The following is a 23,683-nucleotide window of genomic DNA, read 5'->3' on the forward strand; positions in this document are numbered from 1 at the left end:
GTGAACGTCTTCGTGAAGATTTAGAACAGTGGCACAGGGCACAGACACGCTAGAGCTCTCATCACCGTTAGTCCTGTCACTCACACAAGTTCTCACGAATTCGAATTACTATGAATGAGGCACTTGGCCGCTAAAACGGACACCACAGGAAGATATCAGTAGGGAATTCATTCACACAGGCAAGTCCTGCTCTCAAAGATCACAGAAGTCAGGGCTGTGATATACTCATGTTTGTGCTGGATAATTCTACATCAACTTGACACAAGCTAAAGTCATCTGAAAGGAAGGAACCTCAGTTAAGGGAATAACTGTAAGGTCAGGCTGTAGGCAGGCCTGTAGGGCATTTCCTTAATTAGTGGTTGATGGTGGAGGGCCTAGCCCATGGTGGGTGGTGCCAGCCCTGGGCTGGTGGTCCTGGGTTCTATCAGAAAGCAGACTGAGCAAGCCTGGGGAGCAAGTCAGTAAGCAGCACTCCTCCATGGCCTCTGAATCAGCTCCTGCCTCCAGGTTCCCATACTTTATGAGTTCCTGCCCTGACTTCCTTCAGTGATGGTATGGAAGTATAAGCCACATAAACCCTTTCCTCCCCAACTTGCTTTTGGTCATGGTGTTTCACCATAGCAATAGTAATCCTAATTAGGATGGTGTCTTAAAAGTTCATTCACTTTCTTTAGTATTGAATTAGTACACATACATTAGTGAAGAAATTGAATATACAGACAGCACAAAAAAGAAATTAGACCTTTTTTCTATTCTCATCATCTAGAGTTAGGACTTGTATGTAGTTCAAGATCAACATGAAGGCTCTCCATGTACCTTCAAGACTAGATTTATTAGCAAACAGCTATAGTAAGCAATTTCAAATACTTTTTATTCTAACATATGCAAAAGCAGATCATAGGATAGGACATAAAATTATCCCTTAATACAAGGACATGTCATGCCACTGAGATCTTAGAAGGCTTGTGATCATTGTCTGGGAAGCAAATTTTCTGAAGGCCAGCAAACTGTTAAGATTTTGCCCGGAGAGATCTTCTAGATAACAAGGACAACTTCTAGAAGAAAGTTTCAGTATAATGCAGAGAACATTTGGAATTGAAGTTCAAAGCCTAAGGGTCTTTAATTCAAGCTCCATTGTAAAGGAGAGGCAGCTGAGGCCAGAGCAGTTAACTGATTTGCTCAAAGTCACCTGGAGTGGGTGTGTTGCCCTGGGCATGTCCCACTGTGCCGTATGCCTCATCAATGCTGGTTGCTACCCACACGGGGCCTTCCTCCCTGTTTCTTCGATCTCCCTAATACATAATGGATGTTAATGCCAGATTACTCCCAAGTGAGAGATTAATGGCACCAACGTGAGCCGAGCTATGGCTTTGCCACCTTTGAGTGGTATTATGCATCTGCAGTCAGAAGATTGAATATATTCTTGTGTGAATTTATAGTTGTGTGTTAGGCAGGGCAAGAGTGCACATCTTAGTAACATATCTTACGCTCCCTCTCCTCCTCAAGATCCCCGGGGTGGGGCTGTGCATCAGCACAGGCTGGGGGGCAGGGCACCTCTCTGAGTTGGTTCTTGTGCCGGGAAACATTTACTCCAGGTTCCTGCTGTCATCTGCCACCATACTGCCCCAGCAGAAGTTAACTCTTGATTTTTCAAACAGGGTTTTCATCCTGCACAGGGGCTTCCTTTAATCTAAGTGTCCAGTGTCATGGACCATGACTGTCAAAGACTGTTGTTCTGCCCTGGTTCTCAGGTGGTTTTTAGTCTTTCCTTCTCCACAGATGGAAACAAGCCTAGCTCCCACCCCCTCTGGCTCAGGATAGACTTGGATTCGTTTAATGTCTGTTGTTCAATGTCTGTTTTGCCCCCCACCACACACCCCCTGAACCCATGGCACTTCTCTTTCTCACGAGGCCACACTAAGGCACTCGGCATTCAATAAAACTTTGAGACTTGACCTGACTTTAGAAATCCCATCCAGTTCCCCATGGGGTGTGCCTGAAGTTAAGACGGAAGGCCCACTTTCTTTGTCACATTGCCTCCAATGCTAATGAACTGTATGGCATGTGGGCAAGCTGCATGGACTCCCTGGGACTCGGAATGCTGCTCTCTGTAGTTCAGCCGAACCACAGTCTGACATTTACCAGCTGTCTTGACTAGTTTATGTCAACTTGACACAAGCTAGAATCAATCAAAAGGAGGGAACCTCAATTGAGAAAACGCCTCCAGAAGATCCAGCTGCAAGGCATTTTCTTAATTGGTGTTTGATGAGGGAGGGGGGCCCAGCCCATTGTGGGTGGGGTCATCCCTTGGCAGTAATCCTGAGTTCTATAAGAAAGCAGACTGAGCAAGCCATGAGAACAAGCCAGTAAGTAGCACCCCTTCATGACCTCTGCATCAGCTCCTGCCTCTGGGATCCTGCCCTGCTTGAGTTCCTGTCCTGACTTCCTTCAGTGATGGACAGTGCTGTGGAAGCATAAGCCAAATAAACCCTTTCCTCCCCAAGTTTCTTTGATCACGATGTTTCATCACAGCCTTAGAAACCTTAACTAAGACACCATCTCTTGAACTCCAACAGCCCTAGGAAGTGCCACATCCCTCTAACCTCAGTCCCCTGATGTCCACTCGGGAAGGGAAACACCTCCATGCCCTCTGCTTGCAGCACGGGTCATAGGTTTCTTTTCCTGATGGACAATTACTGCTTTCAGTCCTTAGTTGTTTTTCAGGCTTCATTAAGAATTATGATGCAATTAATAAAACTGTGACCTGGCCTTGAAGGAGTATCCTACAGGAGAGATAAACAACAACAGTAATAATATCAACTATCAGTGATGAGTAGCTTATATGCCAGGCACTGTTGTCTGAATTTTGCATACATGGACTCTTCTTACTCTCACAATAACTTACGTTGTAATATTAATGAGTATGATTATTTTTATTGTACAGATGAGCAAGTCCAGGCATTGAAAAGTCCAATAGAAAGCTCTTATCCATTATATAAACAGATCTCTTACCACCCCATAGGTGTGTGCTCTGACCAAAGCCAAAGTAGACTTCTGAGACAAGGACAGAGACAGAGGAATCACTAAGATTATCTCAGTGACCATAGGATAAAAGCACCAGTATATAAACAACAGTGCTAAGTAGTAAACTTGGCAATAAGCCATTAATGAATACCAACTGCTCCTCAGTTGACGGGCCACTCTTCTGGGGTTCCATCTATAGCTAATGAGTTAGGACAACCATAGCCCTCAATTCGGGGCTGCATGTCTAAAGCCATTGACTAGTTGTTGAGTGAAAGAAATCCATGTAGTGGGTATTCACATTAGCTTGAGGGCCTGTAATATTCCGGCCCTATGAGGAGTCTACCATATGTGTTGCCTTGTTTAGCCTCACAGGGACATATAACAGATGTGTCCATTTTCAGATGAGAGAGACCATGACCACTATCTTACCTGGTGTGGTAGTTTGAATGTAATTGAGCCCAAAATCTCATAAGGAGTGGCACTATTAGGAGGTGTGGCTTTGTTGGAGTGGGTATGGCTTTGTTGGAGGAAGTGTGTCACTATGGGGCAGGCTTTGAGGTTCCCTATGCTCAGAATACGGTCCAGTGTTACAGTTGACTTCCTGTTGTCTGTAAGATGTAGGACTCTCAGCTATTCCTCCAGCACCATGTCTGCCTGCCTGCTGCCATGCTCCCCACCATGATGATAATGGACTGAACCTCTGAAACTGTAAGCTGTGCCTCAGTTAAATGTTTTCCTTATAAGAGTTGCCATGGTCATGGTGTCTCTTCACAGCAATAGAAACCCTAACTAAGACACCCAGCCTTTGCCCCATTCCTTCACTTAAGTTTACATATGAACATGCCTTATGCTTTGAGATACAAACGTAAAGTCTCCCTATATTGGCTGATGGCTGGCTTGAGTACAGTGTCTTTCTGGGGCCATATTTAGGATAGAGAATATATTTTTAAGCCCATTTAACTTGAAAGTTAGCATATTGCTTCTCAACTTCATATTGAAAAAATCCTGGGAAGCTATTTTTATAAGTTAATCAAGATATACTTCAACAGACATTCTAAAAAGAGAAAATACAATCAAAGTATGACTGTTACTACTACTGCTAATAAAATAATAATAGAATACAGAGATGAGCCAAACAAAGAAAATTAAAACCCATTGTAATCCGACTGCTATGATAACTGCAGCTAACATTGTGCCCTTCATGCATGTCCTTCCAGATGTTTCTATGTATTTGAAAGAGGATACAGATCATACGGAGCACTTTCAACATACTGTCCATGCCCAACACCTCTAACCCCCAGCCCTGGTCAGAATACATAATGGCATATTGGCCATGACAGCTGCATCCCTTCTGAGAGGGCTCATACTTTGACATCAAATTCTCTGACTTCTGTGATAGAGAATAGGAAGTGGGGGTGGCAAACTAGAGAGAGGAGGGGTGTGGATTGTAGGGTTTTGTTTGCTTGTTTTTTGAGACAGGGTTTCTCTGTGTAGCCCTGGCTGTCCTGGAACTAGCTCTGTTGACCAGGCTGGCCTTGAACTCACATAGATCCACCTGTCTCTGCCTCCCAAGTGCTAGGATTAAAGGCAACTGCCACCACAGCTGGCTGAATTTTAGGGGTTTTAAAGTAGGATTTTTTTTCTAGAGAAGAACATAAGTAGCCATGGTATACCAAGGAGAGAAATTGGGGGGAATTTTAAAAGGACTACAATCTTAGTCAGGGTTTTATTGCTATGATAAAACATCATGACCAAAATCAAGTTGTGTAGAAAACAGTTTGTTTGGCTTACATTACAATCCACCATCAAAGGAAGTCAGGTCAGGCCCTCAAGGCTGGAACCTGGAGGTGGGAACTGAAGTGGAGGAGGAATGCGGCTTATGGGCTTGTTCGCCATTGCTCAGGCTGCTTTCTTAGATAACTCAAGACCATCTGCCCAGGGCTGGCACCTTCCATGGTGAGCTGGCCCCCTATACCTATCAGTAATTAAGAAAATGCTAGATAGGCTTGCCCATAGGCCAATCTCATAGAGATTCTCTCAGCCGAGATCCCTTTCCCAGATGACTAGCTGTGTCAACCTGACATAAATTAACCAACATAACCACTGAGTGTGATGATATCACATATATGAAAAATATGAGTAAAGGGTTAGAGATATTTACAAATTATTATTGTTAGCGTTGTTCTTTGGTTTACAAACTCTTTCAGAATGAACTGTCAGGATTTATGATTTTATAAACAGAAAACAAGCATACATGCGTATATAAAATGGATATAAACATATGAAGTTTTTAAAAGTTTATTTAATTTTTATTTATGTGTATGTGTGTGAAGATATGACACATGTATACAGGTGCCCTTAGAGGCCAGAAAAGGGTGTTGGATCACCTAGAAGTCAAGTCACCTGATGTGGGTGCTGGAAGAAGAGAAATGCTCTTAGCTGCTGAGCCATCTCTCCAGCCCCCATGTAAAGCTTTAATAAATACAACACATTAATGTATCTATAAATTATTATATATAAATACTATATATAACATTCTCTGTCAATAAACATTCACTCATAAGGAATAACCTTAATAATGTCATAACTGTATAATATGCAGTTTTAAGATTATAATGAACAGTCCACTGTTTCAAATGGTCTTTTGATATCTTACTATATAATGCAAGCTATAAAAGATATCCTTTCTATTAAACTTTGTATATAGCCATGAATAAATTTATACAAGTGGAATTACTGGTATAGAGAATATGCACATATTTAAGGTTTGGAGCAGTTATAGAATTTCATATGGTATATCACAACCCATAAAAGAAATTGAAACTGTTCTTTCTCCCCTGAACACAGGGGACCCTGGTCTTGAACTTTATGGTGCCCCCACATAGGACAAACACCTACAGTTCTTATCATGTTGTTTTCTTTCTTTAATTTTTTAAACGTTTTATTTACTTTATTATTTTATGTGTATGAGTATTTTGTCTACATGTATGTGTGTGTGTGTGTGCTGTGTTCGTGCCCGGTGCCTACAGAAATCAGGAGTTGGATCCCCTGGGACTGAAGTTACAGACAGTTGTGAGCTATCATATGGGTAGCTCTGGGAACTGAACCTGGGTCCTCTGGAAGAGCAAAAAGTATGCCTTACCACTGAGCCAACTCTCCAGCCCTCCATGTTGTTTCCCAAAGAGTAGATCATTCCCATACACCAAGGCCGCCTACACAGTGGCTAAGAATCCGTTTGACCTCAGTTTCTTTTGAAACCCCATAGGAACAAACTTGAGGGACATTATAGCTCTGCTGGGGACCCCACAGAGTTTCTGGAAACTATTCCACAAACATAATCGCACTGTTTGGCCTTGGGGAACATTTGTAGCCCTAAGTCTTCAAAAATAAATTAGCAACTAGTTTTGAAAAAAATACACTAATGATAAGACAAGTTATTGACTAGCAGAAAATATTAGGGTCTTATTCAGGATATACAAATAACTTCTACAAACGAATAAGAGACTTCCAATTTAAAATGATATAATAGGCTTGAAAAGGTATCTCAACAAAGGACATTATCAAAATGTCCGATAAACACATACATCATCAGTGACTGGGAAAATTATGTCACTTCAAATTCAGTGGAATGAGTGAAATGAAAAAGTGTAATAACAGCAAATGCTGATGAGGGAGAGGAGCAGGATTGAATAATCATTGCTGATGAGAAGGAGAAGGTTCCCACGCCTATAAGTCTGACTGTAGTTTATGAAAGAGTCAGACCTATATACCTACCTTACAGCCCAGAAATCCTATTCTGGTTATCTGGGATATATGAGAATATATGTTCACGACACAGCTAAATTCTAAAAGTAATTTTCATACTAGCTCTGAAGTGCAAACAACCCAAATATCCCACAGTAGAATGACAAAAAGCAAATAGCATTGGATTTATATGATAGAATAGTAATAGAAAAGAACAAGGCACTGATAATGCAATGGGGTAGATGAATCCGGAGCAGAAGTCAGGCACACAGTCTGTACTGAACAATTCATTTGAGTCCAGAAAGAAGCAGGGCCATGAGGGTGGGTATCAGAAGGGTGGTTGCCTCTCGAAGGGTGATGCTTGATTGAAAGGGGAGTGAGGAAACCATCTGGGGTGGGTGGGTGTGAGAGAGAAAAAGCTTCTGTATTTTGATTGGGCTGGTGGCTGCAAGGGTGTGCACATTTACCACAGATCGGAATACTTTACTGTGTATATCAGTTTCACCATGATAAAACAAAGTGGGTTGGGGCAGCAGAGCTGGTTTGAAGGGGCTGGTCAGGGAAGGCGTGCCTGAGGAGCTGATATTTCTGAAGACTTGAAGGCAAAGGGGCTGGTTATGTACTTATCACTGGGAGGGCTTCAAAAAAAGCCCCAAAGTAGGAAAGAGTTTAGAGCATGTGCAACAGAGAAAGAACCGTTATGGAATGAATTGTGATTCCCAAATTCACACCCTGCGGTGGTATTCCCTGGGACTTGGGATGTGATCCTGTTTAGAGTGGTGATCAAGTCAAAATGAAGTCATTTGCATGGGCCCTAAAGCAACCCTACGGATGTCCTTCTAAGGGGGACATTTGGACACAGACATCTACAGAGGGAAGACAGCATGACACTCCACAGGACTTCCATCTGCACACCTGGGCAGACTAATCCTGCCCACACCTTGACCTAAGACTCCTGGTCCCTAGGACTCTGAGGAAGCAAACCAAGACACGACCTTGTGGCTGAAGCTCCAATCGCCAGGATTGGGGCTGACCCCAAAAGGTCCCAAAGGCCACGGAAAGAAGGTTGGACTATTTTCAGAGGACAATTGCAAACACCTAGAGACTTCTAAGCAGAAGGGAAGCGTGGCTGGAATTTCTAGGAAGTTACTTAGGAGGCCCATGCATTATTCCGGGCAAGAAAAAAATGGCAGGAGTTTGATGAGGGTGGCCATGGGCAAAGACAATGTGGTGACTTCATGACACATTCTGGAAGAGGACCAACAGGACTTGATGGATTAGAAGTGGGAGAAACGAAGGGGAAGGATGGAATTAGGCTGAGCCTTTTCCTAAGAGGAATCATGTTGTTTGTACATTTGATGTTCCCCAAGCTCTCCAAGTCTGTGTCTTCCTCTGGGCCTTTCCATTTGCTGTTCCATTATTGGGAGCTCTCTTTCCCCGGGGCTAATGTGTATGGCTCTCTGATGTGAGGTCCCTGCTCAGAAGTGACTTTCCCAGAGACCTTTGCCCTTAGCTAAGATATTAAGACCAGTCCCTGTCATTCTCTACCACTCATCCTGCTCCTTGGCTCCCAGTATCCCTTTGGCATTCCCTTGCCCATCTTTGAATTCCATTCTGCTACTGGACTGCAAGGTCCTGGAGGGCAGGGACTTGCCCTGTTCCCTGCTGAGTCCCCAAATGGCACAGAGTGAGACCTTAATAAATACTCATGGAATGAAAGGGTACGAAGTAGTTTTAAAATCCTAAAGATCATCTGTTTAAAGGTCTTCAGCAGGAAAGGTATCTTCACAGTTCTAGAATGAACTAGACAGTCATATTTTAAATGGAGCTGAGGGGCTTGTAAGAGCTTGTATTCTAGAATCCCAGTTATAGCCCCAAAGTAGAGGAACATCTCACAGGCCTCTCCTTTCCACACTCGCCCTCACCCAGACACTGCATTTTAGAGCACAAAAGTTTGAAAAGCCCCCTCCAAAATTTGCCACAAGGCTCTGCTTTTTCTCCTTGGTGCTAATCACAGCTCCACCTTCCAGAAGAACAGTCTCCACAAATCCTACATCTGCCTGGCAAGGGCCCAAGAGCAGGCTCGAAAGGATGGTTACTAAGATGGGCCCCAGGCATGATGAATGGATCTGGCTCCTTGTCTGTTTTCCTTACCACTAATCATGGTCCCGGGGCCCACACAAAACAGTGCAGCCCACCTCCCCCCATTTAATGCATGCTCTGGATCTCACAAGCCCACGTGCTACCTGCCTCGCTGGAAGCAGGGATATATTTAGAAAGCTACTTCTGGAAAACTAACTCCAGGGGCTCTCTGCCTTTGTGGAATGCGGCACAGGAGTGGAGAGGCCTCTGCAGCCACTTCCTTCTGAGCCCACATCTCGAACCAGTCTCTACCAATAAAGCGAGACTGGCCTTCATCAGCTTAGGCTGTGGTCCAAAGGAGGGTTTGAGGACTTCTTGCATCTGCAAAATTTCACATCAATTCTAGAGATCCACTGCAGTCATCAGGCCACGGGATGAGAAGAAGACAGAGTGGTTTCTGTGTTCTGGGTGAGTTGAAGAGACAGGATGGGGTTTCTTCACTGACGTTTAATCTTCCAAGGAGTGAGAACTGAGACCACACAGACAGGACAGTGAGAGACAGGAGGCATCCTCACTCTTCACTGTCATGCCTGCTCCCAAGCGAACCTCCCTAGGGTGCAGCAGGTGCCTGAGGGGGCAGGCTCCAGCCTTTCTGTCCCTTAGTCTGCTGTCCTTCATTTACAGTGGGAGTTCAGTACTGAGTAGATTAAAATATCCCATGAGCCCACACTGTTTGGGAAAGTGTGACCTTAGAGATCACCTTTGGAGGTGTGGCCATGTGCTGGAGTGACAGGAAAAGGTCTCAGGTACCCATCACCAAACCCATCACACCTAAAAAGGTTTCCTTTGGGTAGTGTGAGTCCTTCCCTTGGTGCATTTCCTTGGTGTGACACATTTCACAGAAGATGGGAGATGTCTACAGGGCTGGGATGGAAAGGAGGCAGGAGACAGAGCATCACTCACCCCTGGTGGAGTCTGAAAGCCATGGGTACCACTGTTGCCTGCCTCCCTCCTACAAACAGCTCTGCCAGCTTTAGCTCATTTGTTGTCACAGTAATCCCGTGAGGGAGGACCGTGTTTGTTCCCATTTTATACACAGGCACACTAAAGCACAGATAGGTGAAGCAACTATCTATAATTCACACAGCTAGGCTGTAGTTCAGCTCCAGAAACTGTGAGTACAGTTCCTGCCTTGCTTGTGAACATCGAGAGTGATCGATAAGCCACAGTCACCTGGTTACAAACTACTGTTTCCAAAGGAGTCAGTCTGAAAGCCTCTAGGGAAGTTGTTTTGTTTTGTACTTTGAGATGAATCACCTGGCCTGAGCTGGTGTTGCAGGCCAGGAAGGTCCTCTCCTGTGAGTCAGCACTGCTTCATAGCTGACGGACAGACTGTCCCCACATCTACCCTGATAGGCTCTTCCTCCTCTTCAGCCTTGCAAAAGCCTGACAGCGGTACAAAGTCTCTTTAGCACCCCCTCTTTGAAATCCACCTCTGATGTGCATGCTTCCAACTGAGCTTGGATTTCCCAACTCCACAGTGAACAGCTGAGGTACCACCATGGTGTCCTGGTACCACTCAGGCTGGCTGCGTCCTGAGTGGCCACCCAAAGAGGACAGGCTGACATGGAAGAGGACAATGACATGGATGAGTGTGCTGGACTTCCTTAGAGAGGAGCCTTCCTCAAGCAGCGAGTACTGTGACAGCCTTGGCATCTGCCCTCTCCCTTTCTGTGTTCTAGTTTGGTTTTGCCGTTGTGATAAAACGCTGACCAAAAGCACCTTGGGGAGGGAAGGGTTTATCTCATCTTACACTTCCAGGTAACAGTCCATCACTGACAGAAGTCAGGACAGGCGCTCAGGGCAGGAACCTGGAGGCAGGAACCTGGAGGCAGGAACTGAAGCAGAGACTCTGGAAGAGTGCTGTTTCTTGGCTTGCTCAGGCTGCTGTCTTATGTAATCCAGGGCCACTGTCCAGGGGTGGCACCTCCCACAGTGGGCGAGGCCTTCCCACATCAATCATTAATCAAGAAAATGTCCCACAGACTTGCCTACAGGTCAATCTGATGGAGGCAATTCCTTAGTCAAAGTTCCCTCTTCCCAGGTGACTTTGGTTTGTGACAAGTTGACAAAACCAAGCCAGCACACCCTGTGTCTCAGCCAGGGGCTCTGGGTGGGACAAAGCCTGTGCCAGGTCTATTGGCTAGGCCTGGCTTGGGTAAGTCAATTAGTGTTGGCTCTTGCTGTCAGCATGATTGACACAGAATTGGGCATTCACTTTATGGTGGCACAGTCGGAGTAAAAATTATAAATTTTGTTTCATAACTGGGAAAAGAATTTTCTGTTGTGCTGGTTAATTCAAGGTGCAGTTGTGATGGCTGGGACTGCTGTAGCCACTCATTAGAGAGAAGCAAGCCTGTGCCTAAGGGGACCCAGCCCTGTATAATGTGGAAGGACAAACTGACATATCAATCAAACCGTCCCTGGACTTACCGTAATTAATGCATTCCCTATTGTTTGAAAATGGTTTGAGTGGCATGGGGTATTCTGCTGCTTTCAGCCAGAGCCTCTGAACCAATCACCACCACTCACTACAAAGAGCAATGCGCACGAGCATGTGTCTACAGCTTCCATAGTGCTTGTGTGATTCAGGGGATGAATGTGCCCACTTTACAAGTCTTAGCTCAGGAGTCACCTCTTCTAGTGGACACCCTTGGTTGTTCATTTGCTCAACAAATAGAGACACTGCATATACTGTATGCCAGCTCCTATCCAGAGTGCTGAGGTTTCAGCAATGAATAAAACATGATTTCTGCCCTTGAAGAGTCAACTGGAGAAATAATACAAATAAACCAACAAGCGGAAGCCAGCAGTGGGAGTTAAGAACTGTGGGCTGAGGACTAGGTATTACTGGAACAAAAAAAAAAAAGGATGGGCATCTAAGCCAGACCCATAGACAGGTATAGGGGGGTTGGAAAAGACTGTGGGCAAGATGACATTTAAAGTTAGTTCTGAAAGCACGGCCCACACCAGCATCTTTACCTGGAGGGGTATGTAGGGCAATGTCTTGAGATATTTTTGGTTGTCGTGACTGGGAGGGGCTACTGGCAGTTCCCAGGTAGAGCCAGGGATACTGTCCAACATAAAGCACATGAACTAGCCAGCCCCAAGTCTTAACGTCAGATGAAGCAGGCAGGAAGACGTGCTTTCCACAGAGTGATAAGCACATAATACAGGAAGCAAAGAAATCACGACACAACAGGCTTGGGGAAGGGCATCTGGGTTGTGGCTGATGGGTTAGGTGATGGAGTGGAAGTACCAGCTAGCAGAACATGGCTGGCTCAGCCACGGCACATAAGTCTTGAGCTGCTGGAAACTTAGATTCGAGATCCAGACTCAAAGCTCTAGGAGTTACAAGAGGATCTGCAGGCAGAGTGTGTGGTATTGTAGAGGTCGCTCAGTCCGTGGTGGTGAGCAGTAGTGACTACACTGGGCAGTGGCTGTGGGACATCCAGGGAAAATCAGACCTGAAGGACTCTCTCTTCCCCTACCCAAGGTCATTGTCACAGAAAACCTGTACCTTTCTGCACCATTAATCACAACCCGGAACAGGTCCCAGAATTGATTCAGCATTCCCTCTGTCTTTGTTAGGGTTTTTATTGCTGTGAAGAGACACCATGACCACAAAATCTCTTATAAAGTAAATCATTTAATTGGGGTCGCTCACTTACACTTTCAGAGGTTTAATCCATTATCATCATGATGGGGAGCATGGTGGCATGCAGGCTGATGTGGTGCTGGACCTGAGAGTGCTACATCTTGTAGGCAACAGGAAGTTGACTGACTGACACTGAGGGAAGTTTGAGCACAGGAGACCTCAAAGCCTGCCCACACAGTGACATACTTCCTCCAACAAGGCCACACCTCCTAATAGCGCCACTCTCTTTGGGGGCCATTTTCTTCAAACCACCGCACCCTCCTAGAGTCTCACCCAGGTAGGACAGTAGAAATTCACATATGAGGCTTAGATACTCACGCCAGTAGAGAAGGTAAAATCATGGAGAGTTAAGCTTTTGAAAACTCCCTTAAATAACCCATGCAGGACTGTATACATGGCCTTGTGCATAGTCTTATAGAAAGTAGGGGGAAAAAAAGAAATATACATATACAAGGTGAACAGAATATACATAAAAGATAGCTTTTTAGCAATAGGTTAACTTTTTATTTTTCTTTGAGGGCCATGTTGTTGAATTTGAATCAGTTAGATGCATACAGCCTGTAATGGTTTTATCATACTCAATAAGTATGATGGATGCAGGCCATGGCGGCACAAGCCTTCAAACCTAGGACTTGGACTACAGAAGCAGGCAGATCTCTGTGAGTTGGAGAGTAGCCTGGTCAGCATAGTGAGTTCCAGGTTAGCCAGGGCTACATCATTAGACCTTGTTTCTATCGCCTCCACAAAAGTATGATGGGTAGTGGAAGGGACAGTGAGTCCCCAGGAGTGCTCTCATGTGTACACTGACAGGCATTGGCTCCCCAAAGGCTTAGGGACCCACAGGTAGGCCAAAGGGCACATAGGCATAGAAGAAACTAGAAGACTAGGATTGCTTCTCAGGACAAGAGGGCCCAGGTGCTAGGCACATTGCCAGCTGTCAGCCTCAGAGATCAGCTTTTGGTAGGAACACCCATCCATGGATAAAGACAGGAACCTTAACCAAAGATACCCAACGACTGGTCTATAAAGCCAAGCTGCTTCACTCAAACTCAGTACAACCTTGCAAGGCCATCTATACTCCAGTGGGAGTCATCTGAGACCTAATGGTATCTACACCGTGGGCTATCTTCTAACTCTGCCCAGTCCTGCTTTTTCCCTTTGACAACAGGTATTTATATAAAGATCATACTGCATTCAGGGGCTATCCTAAGGCCACAGGTCTGAGAGTCTTATAGAAGCTACGATGCCTAGGTAGGAGCCCAGGATAAGAGCAGGCAGACTAGAGCCCAGGGGATCTGATGGAATGAGCAGGTGGATAACACCTGAGTGGTCCTGGCAGAGGGAAGGTTTGTCACTTGTCAGTGGGATGCTGTCTTCATGGAAGAGAAGCCCTGGGCCTACAGAGTCATGCATGGTTCTGAGTAAAGTTACTAGGCTACTCTGACATCCTTCCTGTTGCCTCACAACTCTGTCAACAAGAATTCCATCTTCTACCCCCTCTTCTGCACCTTACTAAGTGGCTTCCATCTTGGTAAGGTCAGTATCTTCCTGGACAGCCCTAGCTTGATGAGATTAGGACTTCATCTACAGCTCCTTTACCACAAGTACCTCAACCTCTGCCTTAGGTTCTCCCAGAGTCTGAGTTCCCATTACCAGATGATCTCCTTTGGACTGGAAGCCCCTGTAAAAATACAATGTACTGCAAATGAACTTCAGGTAATATATCAAATTAAGGTCACTACTGCACAAATTAGTTGGCAGAAGTGGGGGGGGGGAAGAGGTTAAATGCTGAGATGGGGGACTATGTAGGAAAGCTCCAGCTGAGATGGGGTTAAACACAAGAGAAGCCAGCTAAGGAAGCAACATGCAGGCTGCTTCTGGAATAAACAACAAACCACTCAGAGGGAAGGGCAAAGTCCCAACTCTAGCTCTTCGCTTCCCAGGGAAGTCAAAAGCTGACAGGACCCTCAGTAGGAATGTTTCCAACACTGCAGGACATACCTGTGATCTGCCTTGGTCTCTATGAAAGCCAAAAGATGTTGAGAGAGAGGGAGGAAGTTGGGGCCAGGACGGTTTGCATTCATAACAATACTGCCTAGAAGACCCCAGAGTTGCTATGGCCTGTTGCGTATTTTATTTCCAGGTCATATTTTATTCCTTTCTGTATGGAATCCATCAAAATAACTCTTTCAACTCCTTATCCTCCTTCTAGGAACCACTGCTCCTCTGCAACCAAGGGAGCTGGCAGCCCTGGCAGCACACGGCCACTCATATAAACACCCATTGCACATGAAAAAGTGTATCCAGGCTTCATGAGCTGTTGGGGACTGAGCTCTGAGCCAGGGGCCATTCCCCCATATCTCTATGATAATTAATTTTCATTGTCAACGTGTTTGGATTTAGCATCATCACAGAAATATAAACCTGAGTATGTCTATGAGGGAGTTTCCAGAAGGGTTGAACTGAGCAGAGAAGACCAACCCTGAACACAGGTGACACTGTCCCCTGGGTTAGGGTCCCAGAGGGAACAAGAAGGAGGAGGTGAGTTGAGCACCCACGTCCATCTCTCTCTGCTCTTGGCTGTGGACACAATGTCCCCAGCTCACATCCTCCGGCGGCCAGACCTTCACTGCTGTCATGGAGTGTAAGCCGAAACAAACCATTTCTTCCTCAATTTGCTCTTGTCAGAGCAGTGAGAAAGGTCACCAAGATGGAACATTGGTGACTAAAGTGGACCCATTGTTGTGATAAACCTAACTGTGTGGTCTTCAGACCTCTGGAACTGGTTTGCATGAGGAATGAGGAAGAGTTTGGGGCTTCTGACTAGGAAGCTGTGGTTCACTTTGGCAGCCAGCATCATTGGTCACATGGGACCCCATATGAACCCAGGGAAAGATCAATATTCAAAATCTGAAATATAAATTCTTCTGAATACATATTGCTTTAATCACCACCCTGAAGAAAAAAAATGTCACAAATAAAACCCTCGTGGGTCAGGGGCCACCTGTAGCTCTAGAATATGGAACTTCAGGCAAAGCATTTCAGAGAAATTTCAGGGAATCAGCTTATAATGAAGGACCGGGAGTTAGACAGATCCCTGCTAGGCACAGGGGCCACAGACAATAAAGATGGCAGACTTTCAGCTTCTTCTTCACCTTCCTTATCTGAGATGAGACAAGGCCTGGTAGCTTGAGACAATGGCCTGGTAGGCATTTCTCTCCCACAAAGAGGCCACGCCTGCCAGCAGAGGCTGTGAGCAGGTTCAAGGCCAAACCAGGCCAGGGTTACCCAAAGTTGTGGGCCTATCAGCTTCCCTGTCTTGGTTTAAACTGACCAAATTAAGAGGACCCCAATTCATGGAGATTCTCCATGCTGCTACCTTTTAAATTCTGTAACTGGCAGAGAAACCACTCAATCCAGACCCCTAGCTGGTAACAATGGCATTTTTTTTAGAGGTTAATAGTCATCCTCAAAGCTGGAGGTCCAACAGTCATTTCAGATGCTCCCCCACTGTCAAGACTTGGTTGGAGCTGTCTCCATTTCCGTCATAGACTTAAAAACACACCAACTCCCAGAAACACCTCAGGTGCCTTCAGCAGTAGGGAAAGTCAGTTTTTTTAAGACTGTAGCCCCTGGTAGGTCAGCCACGCTCCAGTGGATAATGGATGGCCCCACGCCCATGACTATATGGATGGTACAAACTGGATCGGGACAAGAAGTTAAGTGGGGGTGGGGAATAGAGGGCAGATCTGGGAGGGTGAGAGTTTAATATGATTAGAGAGAGAGAGAGGGAGAGAGAGAGAGAGAGGGAGAGAGAGAGAGACAGAGACACAGAGAGAGACAGAGAGACAGAGAGAGACAGAGAGACAGAGAGACAGAGACAGAGACAGAGAGAAGAGACAGACCGACCTCAGGGCTGGTGGTGTACCTCAGTGGTAGAATGACTGTCCAGCTAGCATGCAGGAAGCCTTGGGTTACTTACCCAGCACTGCAGAACAAAGAAACAAATGTCCCCCAAAGGGACAAAATAACCAGCTGAGGGGTGCATTTTTAGTTCTGGGGATGATTTGAATGTTTTTAGTCCTCTAGAAGCAAAGCCTGCTCCATCTGTACACATTGGGTAAGCAGTGGGGCTGGTACAGGAAGAAGTCATTTCAGTCCTTATTCTGCCCAAGATTCAGGGTGGGACATTACTTTTACTCATGAATTAATTATTTTCTACATAATTTTCATTCATAAAGTAATATTTTATTTTAACATAGGCTTTAAAAAGATTTTCTAAAAATTACGTTTTAAAAATTATGTCATGTGAGTGCAGGTTCCTTAGGAGGCCAGAAGATGGCGTCAGATGCTGGGGAGGTGGAGTCACAGGTGGCTGTGAGTCACCAGTGTAGGTGTTAGGAGCCAGCCCCCAGCCTCTGCAAAGGCAAGACATACTCCCAACTGCTGAGCCATCTCTCAGGCTCGGAAAGCAACATTTACGTAAAATTTATACTTAGAAGTCTAGAGAGATGGTCAGCAGGTAAGGTGCTTGCTGCCCTTGCAGAGGACCAGAGTTCTGGTCCCAGGACTCACATGGGGTGGCTCACAATGGCCTATGACTCTAGGCCTGCTGACTCTGATACCCTCATCTTGCTTCCATGGGTACCAGCACACTCAGGCATGCTCAGACACAAATATACATACACACATTCAAATGAATAAACAATAAAAATAAATCCCTTTAAAGGAGGTAGACATGACCATGTGCACCTGTAACCCCAGGACAAGCGGCAGAGGGTGTGGAGACTCGGGGATGACCGAGGCTTGCTGGCCAGCCTAAATGGAAAACAGTGAGTTCCAAGTTTAGTGAAAGACTCTGTCTTGAGGGAAGGGTGGGTATAGGGTGGAGAGTGATACTGGAAGACACCTGAAGTCTTACTCTGGCCTCCACACAGGGACACATGGGTGTGCAAGCACCTACACACACAGGTGCATACACACATGCACACATACATACACCATGCACAACAAACATGTGCACACACATACACACCAAGATAAGCTTTTTTAAATTTTAGAGGCTTCCCCCCACCTTTGTACATTAGTCCGATAATCTATTTTCTTCCTGCTATATGCATTAAGAGGAATTAAGTTCAAAGCCAAAAATGGTTTAATTATCTAATTACCTAGTCTTCCTGTTAAGAGTGATCAGTTTAGGACATCTTTTTAAACATAATTCACCCTTTTATCATGAGTGTGTACTCTTAGAAAATGACACTAATTAGGTCACAATCACTCAGTGTCCTGGCTGATGGAGGCAAGTGGAAGTTCAGAGTTATTGCTGCAAAACATGGTAGTTCCAAACTCTCTCAGGGCTCTTTCCTCTGCAGATCCAACAGCTCTGGCTATATGGGAAACTTTTCCTTTAATATTTATTTATCATTAGATTGTTTTCATACAATATATTTTGTTCATGTTTCTCCCCCCTGCATCTCCTCCAAGATCCTCCCTTACCTCCCTATCCATTCAACTTCATTCTCTCTCTCTCAAAACAAACAAAAAACCCCACCAAGAGTGAATATTAAAACAAACAAGCCGGGCGGTGGTGGCGCACGCCTTTAATCCCAGCACTCGGGAGGCAGAGCCAGGCGGATCTCTGTGAGTTCGAGGCCAGCCTGGGCTACCAAGTGAGTTCCAGGAAAAGGCGCAAAGCTACACAGAGAAACCCTGTCTCGAAAAACCAAAAAAAAAAAAAAAAAAAAAACAAACAAACAAAAACAAATACAACAAAAATTACCAAAATAAAACAAAAAGCACATGCAGAAAAAACAAGGAGTCCATTTTGTGTTGGTCAACTGCTCACGGCCATGAGGCCTGTCTGGAGTGTAATTGATTTACCCAGTGTCGCTCCATTGGAGAAAGCTGATTTCCCTTTCCTGGCAGGTATCGAGTGCACATATCTTCTTGGTTAGGGGTGGGACTGTGTCTGCTTCTCCTTCCTAGTGCTGAGATTTCATCTGGTGTGAACCTGCACAGGTCTTATGCCTGTGTCATTGTCTCTGTGAATTCATACGTGGATCAGCCCTGTTGTGTCTGGAAGACACTGCTTCCTTGGAACCATCTACCACCTCTGGCTCTTACAATCGTTCCACCTCCTCTTCTGGATAGATCCCTAGGCCTTGAGGGGAGGGAGTCGACAAAGACATTCTGTTTAGTGCTGAGTGCTCCAAAGACTTTCACTCTCTGCACCTTGTCCAGTCGTGGGTCTCTGTGTTAATTGCAATTCACTTCGAGAAGAAATTTCTCTGATGTGGGTTAATCGATGCTGTAATCTGCATCCTAGCCCAGCGTGGCAGTTGATGGCCCCTAGGACAGAATGGTTCTGTGGCTCAGCGGGAGTCACAAATGCATGGAGATGTCCTCAAAGGAAGGGCTGAAAGGGGCAGTGAGGAAACACTAGGGGGGCCTGGGACCAAACCAAGAGGCCAAGAGGCCCTGAGGGGCTGGAGGTGGGCTGGAAGGAGGCTATGGGAATTGTGAAACAACCCAGGCTGCCTTCCATCCTGTGGCTAAGATTTGCTGTGCAGCATACTTTACCTGCTTATTTGTGTATTTCTATATGAAGGCTTTTCCTACGGGGATGTAAAGTAGTCAACGTGCGGTAAATCCAAAATTAAATCAATCTCCCTGATTATTTTGTTTCCACAGCATTGAGTTTCCTTAACCTGGAAGAAAGGACTAAATATTTTGGCCTAGTTTGAGATCTCCACACCCAGGAGGCAGAATGGCATATTTCCAACCAAGTGACAGGTTCACTGCCGGCCTAATGGATTCTTTTGCCAGGAGTGCCTTGACGCTTTTGGAAAATGAATGCATTGTTTAAAACTATCACTCACTTCTTTCTCTTCTTTATTTGCTGATCTTTTTATTTATATATAAGCTTTTCTACCTAAGGATTCCTCTGAGACCTCACAACTGATCTCCCACAGAGGTTCAGGAATACAGGACATGTCTTACATGAGATCAGCTGCATAGCAGGAAGCGGGTCTTGAGAAGTCATGTTGCATGCTGGTTAAGAACATGAGCCTGGCCGGGCGGTGGTGGCGCACGCCTTTAATCCCAGCACTCGGGAGGCAGAGCCAGGAGGATCTCTGTGAGTTCGAGGCCAGCCTGGGCTACCAAGTGAGTCCCAGGAAAGGCGCAAAGCTGCACAGAGAAACCTTGTCTCGAAAAACCAAAAAAAAAAAAAAAAAAAAAAAAAAGAACATGAGCCTGGAAGGCAGACAAACTATGGATCTAGTCTGAGCCCTTGTTTCCTCTTCTGAGCAAGGGGTATAACGACTGGAAATAGGAAAATTCAACTGTACAGTTGAGCAGAATACAGTGAGCAGAATAGGACCCGGTCTGTACTGTGCAGCCAAGGAAGGTTAACCGCTTGTCATAAATGGTTCAAGAAGAGACAAGAGAGGCAGTTCTGGTCCACAGTCTGAAGTCTTAGCATTATTTCCTATGTGAGCATCTTGCCCTAAAGAAACTTACAATGTTTTAAAGATAACGTACATATCTCAAAGAAAAGTACACACACACACACACACACACACACACACACACACACACACACGCACACATGCACACTCACATCCACATGTTTACACACATCTGTGAAGGATGAACAATTTGTTATTCTGGTTCGTTTACTGACCTGACCTTCTAAAGCTGAACGTTATACTATACAGCTAAAAATGTGCTGTGTTCCTTCAAGATCAGTAGGAAACCTCTGGCCTATTTCCTCATAACTGTAAAAACATCTCTGCCTAGACTCTTACAAGAAACCTATCAATAGTTATCTTGGATGAAGAGCCTAGCATATCTCAGGGGTTTGAGTGGAAGAAAATGTCCCCAAACTAAGCAAGCTTCTAGGAACGATGCTCTTGGCCTCTTGACAGGAGTGGAAGGTTGAAAACTTAAAACTTAGGCTGATTTTTCTAAAGCCAGGCTCTCATTTGCTTTTTTATTTATTTGTGTGTATACGTGGGAGGTAACTTGTGTGTCTGTGGTGTGTGTATATATGTGTGTTTGAATATGTATGGGGATGCCCATGTATGTGCATGTCTGTGGAGGCTTGAGGATGATATGGGGCAACTTTCTCTGTTACTCTACCACCTTATTCATCGAGGCAGGGTCTCTCAGTCACACCCAGAGCTCATTGACACGGCAAGTCTTGCTCGCCAGCTTGCTCTGGGGATCCTTTGTCTCTGCCTTCTGAGTCATAGGCTGTCATGTCTATCTGGCATCTACATGGGTTTCTGGGCTCTGAACTCCTGTCTTCTCAGCGGTGTGGCAAGCACTTTAACTGCTCAGCCATTTCTCAGGTTGCTTCATGTTATTTTTTGAGACAGGGTCTCTCCTTGAACTTGAAGCACATCTTTCCAGCTAGGGCAGAGGTCACAGGCATTTGCAGCCATGCTTGATTTTAGCTCAGGTGTCTGAGGATCCACACTCTGGTCCTCTTGTTTACACCCACAGAGCCATCTCCCTAGCCCAGAAATATTTCTCATAAAGGGAAAAAGTCTCTGTTAGGAGAGTTTAGCAGAAAAGCAAAGATGTAACATCAAAATACGTAGTCAGAGTGTTTAGCATCCTGCAAAGTGAAAACCTCAAGCTGTTTTGTGAAAAAGAACCAAGTGATTAGTATCACTGAAGGAAAAGGATGAGTGGACAGGGACACGGCTCAGTGATGGAGCGCTTGCTGGATGAGTCCAAGACCCTGGGTTCGGTGCCCAGCACTTGAGAAAAGAGATGAACACCACTATAATACAACATTAGATTTCAATCAAGAAAGATCATCAGAGACTCAAATTACCTCTTTTAAATTGGACCATTTAAAAAGCCCATTTTAAGCACTTAGGCCAAACAATGACTAATCTCAAAAGGGAAAAATCTTCTTGCCTTCAAATCAGTACGATATATTTAAAAAAAAAAAAAATCAAGCGTCCTGTTCAAATCACCATTTCTCAAATTGTAAGTTTCTCCAGTATTTGAATTGTTACTCTTGCTATAGAGAAATTAATTTGTAACTAAAGAAATATTAAGGGGAATGAGAAAGAAGCATTTTTTTCCCCATAAAACTGAGATTACATGAAGATTCTTTGAAACTGTGAGGCAGGGAGAGAAGCAGTGTGCATCTCCACCTCAAGTGTGGAAACGTTCACGCGAGCTCATGGGTGTGACTCCAAGTTCAGGACAGCTCCATCTTCTGGAGAAAGCCTCCTCATCTGGAGAAACCTGAAGGGCTGGAGGAGTGCTTGCAGTCTGGACACATCACCGAGCCCAGGCCTGTCCCATGGAAGCAGCTCTCACTGTGGACATCTCATTGTTTCCATGGCTCACTAAGGAGTTACGAAATCAGGAACAAGTCCAGATTTTCAAATCTGCTATAGATTAAAAGCAGCCAGTGTTCCACGAACTCTAACGCATTGCCACAGCTCTTACCATGTTTCCACCAGTAAGAGGGAAGGAATTGAGACCATTTATAATCCCCCTTGAATCTGAGGTCAATAATACACCCTTTTTAGAATAGAACAGTTTAGAAATCACAATCACTCTCACACGTCTCAAGTAGCTTACTTTGCAAAAGAGGAAAACAAACAGCATGTCCCCCATCACTAACACTCTCCCCCCATAACATAAAACCCAACAGAACATTGCAGGGCATCTTGAAACTCCCCAAACATGTGGTAAACTGGAACATGCTGGGATGCTGTATCCTCTGGCTTTCTGGGGAAAGCTTGCATCCACCCCAGTCCACCAGACACTTACATCGTATCCACTGTTCCGGATTCCACGCCGGGGTCGCTCCCGTGTGACCAGAAGGTCCATCTCGGTTTCTCCTGGGCTTGGGCTGTTCAGAGACTGCCGGCTTCGGTAGACAGAGTTCTTCATCTGTTGCCTGAAGGAAATCCAACAACTGTTATGATGCAGCAAATGTCCTGACAGATGGAATTCTCCACCGATCCAAACCTACAGGCAACCGGTGGAGGGTTTGGATTGGCCTCAGAATTTCAGAACTGATGGTTCTCAGTCTTTGGCTGTAAGAGGAAGTGGGAGAACAAGGTACCCTACCCCCCTGAGCTGCCCAAGATGCTATAATTATTTGGCTGAATTATATGTTCTTTCATATCAAATTAGGCAACTACAATCAATTGGAGTAGAGCAACCTCATCTAAAATTCTGCTGATGGTAAGGCCAGGGGTTCTCTGCTGACCCTCGAGGACAGCTAACATTGCAGAACAAACTAGTCTTTGCTGACTCTGTTGACTCAGCAGCCTCCTGTTCCTTTTTCATCTTTTAGATTTCAGGCATGGACTCCTACAATGTGTTAGTAAATGAAGCCTATAGAGAACGGGCCACTTTGAATGCTATGATCATTGATCGATTTCTTTTCTCTCTTGGTGAAGACAATAAGCCTAAAGGTGACTTGGGGCCTATTCAGCTAGCCAGCCGACCAGTCACCAATTTTTTAATTAAAAAATTATTTATTTATTTTTTTTTTTTACCAAGTGCCTAGTAGTATGTGCTAAGTACCTGGAAGCTGAACATCCATGTCCCTGGTACTTCTGCTGTTTGTACCCCATGGGGGGAGACAAACTGGCATGCTAACTTCAGAGTGACTAGTATTATTAATAAAAATAAGGAGGGTTGGGGAGTTGGCTTACTCAGCAAAGTATCTTGCAAATATGAGGACCTGTGTTCAAGTCCCAGAATATACGTTGTTAATAATAATAATAATAATAATAATAATAATAATAATAATAATAAAGCCAGGTGTGGTGAAGCATACTTGTAGTCCCAGCACTGGGGAGGCAGAGACAGGAGGACCTCTGGGTTCACTGGCTAGCCAGACTACCTACTTGACAAGTTCCAGGGCAATGAGAGACCTTGCCTCAACAAATAGTGGGTGAATATTGAAGGATGATACCCAAGAGCACCAACACACATGCACACATGCACATACACACACACACAAACATGCACACACACACACACACACACACACACACACACACACACACATAAATAAAAATAAGGAGCTCAGACAGAGGGTAACCAGGAAAGTCAGAGAAGGTCTGTTCA

The 23,683-nt window shown here is 45.0% G+C and overlaps 1 protein-coding gene across 7 annotated transcripts in view; it reads right to left on the reverse strand.

Annotated features, from left to right (window-relative positions):
• Positions 1 to 23,683, reverse strand: part of Kiaa1549l (KIAA1549 like) — a 279,877-nt gene that overhangs the window by 26,738 nt on the left and 229,456 nt on the right. For all 7 annotated transcript variants that reach the window (XM_052725831.1, XM_052725834.1, XM_052725833.1 and 4 more), the window contains one exon: positions 22,370 to 22,499. In XM_052725831.1, the coding sequence (XP_052581791.1) occupies positions 22,370 to 22,499 (130 nt within the window). The remainder of the gene's footprint in view (positions 1 to 22,369; positions 22,500 to 23,683) is intronic.

This window comes from Peromyscus californicus, unplaced genomic scaffold (genome assembly GCF_007827085.1).
Source record: "Peromyscus californicus insignis strain IS unplaced genomic scaffold, ASM782708v3 Scaffold_7__1_contigs__length_154581171, whole genome shotgun sequence".
In the NCBI taxonomy this organism is placed as follows: domain Eukaryota; kingdom Metazoa; phylum Chordata; class Mammalia; order Rodentia; family Cricetidae; genus Peromyscus; species Peromyscus californicus.